This window comes from Grus americana, chromosome 34 (genome assembly GCF_028858705.1).
Source record: "Grus americana isolate bGruAme1 chromosome 34, bGruAme1.mat, whole genome shotgun sequence".
In the NCBI taxonomy this organism is placed as follows: domain Eukaryota; kingdom Metazoa; phylum Chordata; class Aves; order Gruiformes; family Gruidae; genus Grus; species Grus americana.
Genome location: NC_072885.1, coordinates 223637 through 233345, shown reverse-complemented (window position 1 = coordinate 233345; position 9709 = coordinate 223637). Strand labels below are relative to the sequence as shown.

At 62.6% G+C, this 9709-nt stretch overlaps 1 protein-coding gene across 1 annotated transcript; it reads right to left on the bottom strand.

The window, feature by feature from the left end:
* Positions 1 to 745: 745 nt before the first annotated feature.
* Positions 746 to 7267, bottom strand: EHD2 (EH domain containing 2). The gene is made up of 5 exons (XM_054808194.1): positions 6391 to 7267; positions 5726 to 5823; positions 3745 to 4157; positions 2403 to 2567; positions 746 to 1387 (listed from the first exon to the last, which is right to left on the bottom strand). Exons 1-5 carry the CDS (start codon positions 6786 to 6788, stop codon positions 839 to 841), a joined length of 1623 nt encoding a protein of 540 aa, XP_054664169.1. The 5' UTR covers positions 6789 to 7267; the 3' UTR covers positions 746 to 838.
* Positions 7268 to 9709: the final 2442 nt, after the last annotated feature.

Genomic DNA, 9709 nt, shown 5'->3' with positions numbered 1-9709 from the left:
CAAAACCCCCAGGTGTGCCCTGTAACCCCCAGGTGTGCCCCGTAACCCCCCAGGTGTGCCCCAAAAACCCCCAGGTGTGCCCCAAAACCCCCCCAGGTGTGCCCCAAAACCCCCCCAGGTGTGCCCCAAAACCCCCCCAGGTGTGCCCTCCCCCCCTTGCACATCTGCACCTCCTTGCACACACACCCCTCCTTTGCACGCACACTCTGCTCACACCCCCTCCCTTCCACGCCCTCCCCACGCACACACCTCTTCAGACACCTCTTCACACACCCTCCTTTGCACACACACCTCTCCTACCTCCCACCCGCTCCCTTTGCACACACGCCTCTCCTTGCACACCCCCCCACCTCTTCGCACACCCCTCCCTTCCACACCCGCCTCCCTTTGCACACACACCTCTCCTTGCACACACACCCCCCCTTCTACCTCCCACCCGCTCCCTTTGCACACACACCTCTCCTTGCACACACACCCCCTTTGCACACACACCTCTCCTTCTACCTCCCACCCGCTCCCTTTGCACACACGCCTCTCCTTGCACACCTCCCCCACCTCTTCGCACACCCCTCCTTTGCACACACACCTCTCCTTCTACCTCCCACCCGCTCCCTTTGCACGCACACCTCTCCTTGCACACACACCTCTCCTTCTACCTCCCACCCGCTCCCTTTGCACACACACCTCCCCCTTCTTTGCACGCATGCCTCCCCCTTCTTTGCACGCACGCCCGGACCACCACATCTCCCTCATCCTCCTCCTTTATTACAGCAGGACGCGCCGCCCGCCCACCCCCCCCACCCCCCCCGCACGCTTCGCACGCGCTCGTGCGAGCGCCTTACTCGGCCGAGCCCTTGGGCCGACGCTTGGAGGGCGGCACGAGGCGGGGGGGCAGGTCGGCCGGCAGCCCCCTCCCCTCCAGCTTGGCGCCGATGAGGTGCCCGGCCAAGGCGAACTCCTCGGCGTCCAACATGCCGTCGCGGTCGACGTCGCTCAGCTGCCAGATGCGGCCGAGCACCGAGCTGGGCAGGTTGCTGCTCACCATCCACCCCCGCGCCCGACGCCCGCTCAATTTCCCCCCCAGCGGCGCCAAACCGTAAAAAATCTCGTCGTATTTGGCCTTGTCCTTCGTCACCACCCACTCGTCCTCTTCCTCGCCGCCGCCGCCTTCTTCTTCGTCTTCCTCCGCCGTCCCGCTGAAGGGGCCCTGGCGGGTGCCGTCGAACGCTCCCCCCTGCACCCCGGCGCCTTCCGGCGCTTCCAGCTCCTCCTGCCGCAGCAGCGGCATCAGGGCGGCGATGTCGGCCGTGAGCAGCTCGTCCAGCGCCTCCAGCATCCGCGGCTTCAGCCCCGGGAAACGGGCGAAGTCGTGGACCAGCAGCTGCTCCTGGGGGGGCGGATTGGGGGGGGGGGGGGTCAGACCCCCGGTAACAGGCTCAGGACCCTGCTGGACCCCCCCAGCACGGGGTTCGGCGTCTTGGTAATGGGGTCAGGACCCCGCTGGACCCCCCAAACCCGGGGTTCGGCGTCCTGGTAATGGGGCTCAGGACCCCGCTGGACCCCCCAAACCTGGGGTTCGGCATCCTGGTAACAGGGTCAGGATCCTGCTGGACCCCCAACCTGGGGTTCGGCGTCCTGGTAATGGGGCTCAGGACCCCGCTGGACCCCCCAAACCTGGGGTTTGGCATCCTGGTAATGGGGCTCAGGACCCCGCTGGACCCCCCAACCCAGCGTTCAGCATCCTGGTAACGGGGTCAGAACCCTGCTGGACCCCCCAACCCAGGGTTCAGCATCCTGGTAACAGGCTCAGGACCCCACTGGACCCCCCAGCCCGGGGTTCAGCATCCTGGTAATGGGGCTCAGGACCCCGCTGGACCCCCCAAACCTGGGGTTTGGCGTCCTGGTAATGGGGCTCAGGACCCCGCTGGACCCCCCAAACCTGGGGTTTGGCGTCCTGGTAATGGGGCTCAGGACCCCGCTGGACCCCCCAAACCCGGGGTTCGGCGTCCTGGTAATGGGGTCAGAACCCTGCTGGACCCCCAACCTGGGGTTCGGCGTCTTGGTAATGGGGCTCAGGACCCCGCTGGACCCCCCAAACCTGGGGTTTGGCGTCCTGGTAATGGGGCTCAGGACCCCGCTGGACCCCCCAACCCAGCGTTCAGCATCCTGGTAACAGGCTCAGGACCCCACTGGACCCCCCAGCCCGGGGTTCAGCATCCTGGTAATGGGGCTCAGGACCCCGCTGGACCCCCCCAGCACGGGGTTCAGCATCCCAGTATGGGGGTCAGCATCCCACTGGACCACTCAGCATCCCAGCACGGGGCTCAGGACCCCACTGGACCCCTCCAACCCAGGGTTCAGCACCCCGGCACGGGGCCCAGCACCCCCAGCCCGGTCCCCACCTGCATGCGGGCGCAGTCGGGGAAGTCTCCGGGCGGGATGTGATGCTCCAGCTGGATGCGGGCGAAGAGGAGCGGCAGTTTGGCGATGAGCTGCTTCTTCTTGTTGTCCTTCCCGAAAACGGACGGCATCTCCTTCTTCAGGCGGCTGATGATGTGCGCGTGGACCTGGGGACAAAGGGGGGGGTCAGACCACCCGGGGGGTCCCTTCTGCAGGAAGATGGGGGGTGGCGGGGTCCAGGAGCAGCGGCCGGTGGCGGGGGCCACGGGAGAGGTGGGAACCGGGACGTTGGGTCCCCTCCGTGCGTGGGAAGGGGGGGGTCTGGGTGCCCCCCCCCGCCCCGTGCGTGTGGCGGTGTCGGCCGGCGGCGGATGCGCGGCACAAAAGGCCGCGGTCGCAGGTGGCCGGATGCGATAAGGCCGGCGAGAGGGGGGGGGGGAAAATAGGGAGACGGGGAATAACGCCAACACCCCCCCCCCGCCTTCCGCCCCCCCCCCCCCAGGCCCCCGTGGCCAGACGCCAGGGTGATGGGCTGGGGCTTGGGGGTGGTTCAGCTTCCCCCCCCCCCCCAAAATCCTGGGGGGGTCTCAGCACAGTGGAGGGGGGGGACCTGGCCGGGAGCGTGTTAATTATTCTGTAATTAGAGGGGCGGAAGGCGCTACCTCACGGGAAGCCCTTAACGAGGAAGCCAGGCACAGGATGGGGCGGGGGGGGGACACGCACACACGATGACGTCCCCCCCTTGGCAACGGGGCCATCGCTGGGGGTGGCCGGGAGCCAGGGGGCTGCGGGACCCCCCCGAGCCACCTCCTGGGGGCAGGGAGGGGACCCCAAACCATCAACGGTCCGGGGAGAACCCCCAAAAGTCCTGGCGTCCCCTTGAGCCATGGAGCCCCCCAAAAGTCCTGGTGTCCCCTTGGAGCCCTAGAGAACCCCCAAAAGGCCTGGTGTCCCCTTGTCCCATTGGAGAACCCCAAAAGTCCTGGCGTCCCCTTGTCCCATTGGAGAACCCCAAAAGTCCTGGTGTCCCCTTGGAGCCCTAGAGAACCCCCAAAAGGCCTGGCATCTCCTTGGAGCCATGGAGACCCCCCCAAAGTCATGATGTCCCCTTGTCCCATCGGAGAACCCCAAAAGTCCTGGTGTCCCCTTGAGCCATGGAGACCCCCAAAAGTCCTGGTGTCCCCTTGTCCCATCGGAGAACCCCAAAGAGTCTCGGTGTCCCCTTGAGCCATGGAGACCCCCAAAAGTCCTGGTGTCCCCTTGTCCCATCGGAGAACCCCAAAGAGTCTCGGTGTCCCCTCGTCCCCACAGAGAGGACCCACGCGCCCGAGCGGCCTCACTCACCCTGACGAGCCGCGCTCGTTTAACGAGGTCATTGAGCTTCCTCAAGGCGGCATTTCGAGGCAGGTTCTGGATGTCCTGGAACAAGTCCTGCTCCTCCAACTCAAAAAGCCGCCGGTTATCGGCGATGAGGAGCGGTTCGGACCAGAAGGACCCGATGAAGACGCGCAGCACCTCGGGGGTGTTGAACACCTTCCCCAGGGACCACATCAGCGCCCCGTAGACGCGCATCAGCTGCTGCGTCTCCACCATGTCGGCCTTGTTCAGGACCACCCGGATCTTGTCCTCGTTGCCCTTGAGGGCTCGGATGGCCTCGGAGAACTCGTCCGAGATCTCCAGTTTGTGGGCGTCGAAGAGGAGGATGATGAGGTCCACGCGTTCGGCGAACCATTGCAGCACGGCCGGGAAGTCGTAGCCTGGGAGAAGAGGGGGGAAGAGAGGGAATTGGGGGATCCCCACCCAGGATGGGGTACCCATGGGGTCGGGGAGACCCTGGGAAGGGGGTGCTGCCGTGCTCAGGGTGCAAATGTCCCGCGCCCGTTGTCTGCATAGAGGGGAACCCAAATTTAAGCCTAAAACTCAACCCTAACCCCAAAACCCAACCCCAAAAACCCAACCCTAACCCTAACCTCAACTCTAACCCCAAAACCCAACTCTAATCCCAACCTGAACCCCAACACCCAACCCCAACCCTAACCCTAATCTCAACTCTAACCCCAAAACCCAACCTTAAACTCAACCCTAACCCTAAACCCAACTTGAACTCCAAAACCCAACCCCAACCTCAACCCGAACCCTAATCTCTACCCTAACCCCAAAACCCGACTCTAATCCCAACCCCAAAACCCAATTTGAACCCCAAAACCCAACCCGAACCCCAACCCTGATCCCACCCCTAACCCAAAACCCAACCCCACCCCCCCTAATCCCAGCCTCGAGCGGGGTCTTGCTTGGCCGCCCCCTTCCCTGCCCCGATCCCCCCCCGGCTCCGGTGCGGGACCCCGACCCTGCCCACGCGGTGGCCCCTCTCGGCAGCACCCCGGGGTGCTGGGGGCTACCAGGGCGCAGCCGGGGGCTACCAGGGCACGGCGAGGCCCCGCTCCCCCCCCCCTCCCCGGGCCCCTCCTGGCAGCCGGAGGCCCCGAGAGCCTGAAAAAAAAGCACCAAAAAAGGAAACGCGGCGAGTCCTGGGAAAAATTCCTCCATCCCTGCCCCTGACCCCAACCTCGACCCCAGCCCCGACCTTGACCCCGTCCTTGACCCCAGCCCCACCCCGCATTCCCCCCCTCCCCCGTACGTACCGCAGCGGGGAGCACCCGGCTGGGAATTTGGCCCCAACCCAGCCCTGCCCCCCCCAGCCCCACCCCCACCCCCGGGGGTCCCCTCCAGCCAATTCCCCCCCCCCCCCGTCCCGTTTGGGGAGCCCGTGCCAGGGCTCTTGGCAGAGGCCGAAGGGTTTGGGGTGGGGAAGGAAAAGGGGGGGGTGCGGGGGGGGGCACGGCCTGGAAAGTTGGCGACAGCCCCGGGGACACAGGGGGGACACAGGGGGGACCCCCCCCACCCCCCCGGCTCCAGAAAGGGGGGTCCCAGCTGCCCCCCCCCCCCCCAGGACCCCCTCCCTGCTCGTCCCGGCCTTGGGGAGCACTAAGGGGGGGGGGGGGAAGAGCTGGCACCCCCCCCCACCCTTGGCAGCGCCCATCGCTGGCGCCTCGCCCCCCCCCGCTGGCACCCCACCCCTTGGCACCCGCTGCGCCTTGCGCCACCCCGTCACGCTCTGCACCCCCCCTTTACACCCCCCCCACCCCGCACCCCACTTATGGCCCCCCCCAGCACCCCCTCACACCCTGCCCCCCCTCCCAGCACCCCACGCTTCCCTAAAAGCCCGAGCCCGTGGGGAAGGGGTGGGTTGGGGGGTGGTGTGTGTGGAATGGCCGCACCCACGCGTGTCGCGGGTGGAGTGGGGTGCCCCCCCCCCCCCCCTTACCCCTGCAGACGCGCTGCTTGGCCCCCGAAAGGATTCCGGGGGTGTCGATCAGGCTGATGCTCTCCAGCACCTGGTTGGGGAGGTGGGCGCACATGAACCTGCGTGGGAGGAGCCACGTTAGGGACCCCCCCCCACGGACACCCTCCTCTCCCCCCCTCCCCGCGCGTCCCGGGACCCCCCCATCCCCCCCGAACACCCCTTTAGAAACTCCGTGGGAATGAAGGAGGAGGAAAGGGGGGGGGAGCAGCACCCACTCGTGTCCGGGGGCGCGGGTGGGGGGGTTCCATCCCGGTGCCAGCGGTTCTGACGGTGTCTTTCCGAGGCAGCCCACGGAGCGGGGCGGGGGGAGGGGAAGGAAAAACACGCGGGGGGGGGGAGGCTCCGGGACACGGGGACCTTGGCAAGCTCCGGGGCCGCATTCCTAAAGCCTGGCTCATCCCCCCCCCCACGGCCCCCCCACCCCACGCGGGGCGGGGAGCGGACAGTACCCCCGGAATGGCGGGGGGGTGGCGTGGGGGGAGCAGCTTTTTAGGCCTGGAAAACATCCCAAAGCGGGGCAAAAAGTGGCGAATGGCGGCAGAAATGGGGTCGGGGGCGTGGGTGGGTGGTGGGGTTTTTTTTGCGGGGGTTTTTGCTCATTTTGGGGGGGTGGTGCCTGTACTCACCGGTTGAGGAAAGTATTCCCGAAAGGATTGAGTTTGCGGAAAGGTTTTTTGGGATCCACGATGAGGGCGTTGCCCGGGACGATCCCCTCCGTCTCGCCGTGCATGATGGCCACGAAAGAATCACTCGTGGGTTCGGGGCCGATGCGACTTCCCGGGATATCCTGCTCCAATAAATACCGGATAAAAGTTGTTTTCCCGGTGGAATATTGTCCCACCACCAGCACCATGGGTTTGTTATCGAAATCCGCTTCTTCTAAAGCCGGGGAATGAAAATCGTGGAAACGGTAAAATTCTTCCACGGGGAGTAGTTTTTTTTTGTAGAGGTTTTTTAACCCCTCCGTGACGGTGCGGACGATCTCGGGGTTTTTTTTCTCGTTTTTGCGCATCCAGCTGAACATCTCGGCGGGTGGGGGGGGGGGGGGCGAGGAAAAAAAAAAAAAAAAAAAAAGGGTTTCGGTGAGAATTGGGGGACACGGACACGCGTGGCACCCCCGAAGTGGGGGGTCCCGGCTGATGCTGGCGTGGCTCAGCTGGAGGGCTGAGCCATGGGGTGCTCCGTGGGATCCCCCCCCACACACACCCCCCCCCACGCCGGGCTCCTCAGGGGAGAAACGCTGCAAAAATCGAAGCAAAAAAAAAGAGGTTTTGGGGTTTTTTGCCTTCCCGGCGAGCGGGGGGGGGGGGGTGCGTGGTTTCTTCTCCTCAGTGGGGAAACGGCGTTTTTTTCCCCCCAAAAAAGCGTCGCGGAGTCCCCGGCGGAGCTGTTGCGGGTGGAAGCTCTTTTCTTTTTTCCTTTTCTTCTTTTTTTCCCCTCGATTTTTTGGGGTGAAAAGGAGGAAAATCCGCCGCCGCCGTCGCGCGGGTCTGAGCGGGGGCTGGAGGCGGCGGGGAGAAAAGGGCGGCGGGGCGAATAAATTAACATAAATCAGCAGGGCGGGAGAATAAATTAACATAAATATCCGCGCGGGCAAGGGGCGCATTAACATAAATTATCGGGGAGGGCGGCATAGATTAACATAAATTATCGGGGAGGGCGGTGTCCGGGCTCGAGACCGAGCGCTGCGAGGCAAATAAATGAATTAAAAATTAATGAGGCGTTAATAAGGAGGCATTAATTAATAGGAATTAACGGGGCGGGGGCTGCGGAGGGTTCCCGCTCCGTGACACTGACCCACGCAGGGTGGGGGGGGGTTCCCCGGGGTTCTGGGAGGCTCCTGGACCCCCCCCACTCCCGCGCGTGTGTGACCCCCCACTCCCACGCGTGTCCCCGTTTCCCGGCACGATGCTGGTGGTGCCCCCAGAGCCCGGCTCTGATCACGCGTGGGAGAAGGGGCCCCTGAAGCCCCCCCGCCCCCGTTCACGGGTGGGACCGGACCCCAGCCCCCTTCCCCACCCCACCCACGGGTGGGACCCGGGTCCCAGCGCCGCCCTCCCCACGGGCGCTGGCGGGGGGGAGACAAGACGCAGCAAAGGCCCCCCCCGGCCCCAAATCCCTCCAAATTCCCCCCAAAACCACGGAGCGCGGCTCCGGCCTTCGGCAGCCGTTTTGGGGGGGTTTCCGCATTTCCCCACGTTTCCCTCATTTTTTTTTTGGGGGGGGTGGGGGGGGAAAGCAAGCGGGAGCGGCGAGGCGGGCGCAGTTTTTAAAAAGAAGAGCGATTTAATTTACACAGAAGTACTAAATGTACATAATTCTTTAAAAAAATCGTTATACACAATAAATACAGTACAAAAATTATTTTATAGTACTATATTTTGTTTCCGACTGTGAGAGCGTTCACTGGTACCGGCGGGAGGGAACGGGGGGGGGACGACTCGTTTGGGGGGGTCGTTACGCCCCGGGAACGAGGACGGGGCTGGATTTTGGGGGAGAATCCACTTTTTGCCGTTTTTCCCCCCCAAAAAATGGGGATTAACCCCCCCCCGAACCGCGAATCGAATGGGGTGGGAAAGGGTCGAACCCCCCTCGGGGCAACGCAAGAGCCCGGTGGGCAAAATCTGGAGTTTTCTCCCCAAAACTGGGGGAGGGCGGGGAGGCGCGACCCAACCCCCCCCCCAAACGGCCCCTTTTTGGGGTGAAAAGTCGGGTTTTCCAACGGCTGCCTCTCGCAGAGCAAGGAAAAATAAGGAGCTAACGATCCCGAATCCACGCTTCCTTCCAAAAAAAAAAATAATTAAAATAATTAGAGATTAAACGCAACAAAAAAATACCCCCCCAACAATTTCATATACATTTTTATATATTTATACGGATATATAAAACAAAAAAAAAGAAAATGCCGAATAGTCGAAGCCTGGGAATCGCCGTCCCTTATCGCTACCCCGACCCAAAAACTCGCCCGCTCCGTCTGGGAGCGACGCGGTGAGGGGGATGGCACTTTTTTTTTTTTTTCTTTTCCTCCTTTTTTTCCCCCAAACCGGGGAAAATAAAAAAGCACCGGGAAATTTTTGGATTAAAAAGCAGGATTTTGGGGCGGGGTGGGGGGGGGAAGAGAAGGTTTTCGGCGGCCGCGGTTGGGCGTTGGTGAGCCGTGAGCAAGCGGGGAGGAATGCCGAGAGCGCTCGGGGAAAAAAACCACATTTATGGGTTGGTTGGGTTTTTTTTTGGGGGGGGGGAAGAGGCAAAAATAGGAAAAAAAAAAAAAAAATAAACCGAACGAAATCGCTGCAGGCAGCTCCCCTGGCTCCTCTCCAGCCTCGTCCCGCTCCGCCCCTTCGCAATTCAAAGTTTTTGTTTTTTAATTCTTTTTTCGGTGGTGGCTGTCGGGTTTTGGAGGAGGGGAAGCTGACGCGGCCGGAGAGGAAGGATGTTCTCGGTTTCCCTGCGCGGAGGTTCCCTTTCCCCCTTTTCAAGATTTAAAAAAAAAAAAGGGGGGGGGGAACCCCAAAATAATCCAACAATCGTCCTAAAAACCCAACCCGATGGCACTTGAGAGTCGAGGTTAAGTTATTGCCTCCGAAGGGGAAAAACGGGGACAAAATACTTATTACTCGTCCGGGAACGGACAAAATACCGATTTTTTTTTTTTTTTCAGAAGGGCGCGCTCGCGGCGTACAATCGCTCTTTTTTTTTTTTTTTCCCTACGAAAACTCGGCCCTTCCCGGCATTTTCGGCGTTGGAAGGGCCGAGGGGGGGGCGGGGGGGGGGAGCAGAAGCGGAGTCGTCCCCCCGTGTCCCCCCCCCCCCCCTTTCCCCAAATCCGGAGGGATTTGCTGGATTTATTTCTCCTCCAGGGATACGACTCTCTGTAAACTTTCCTCCTCCTCGTAGCGATTAGTGTTTGCGTTCCTTTGCTTTTCTCTTATTTTTAACACCCAC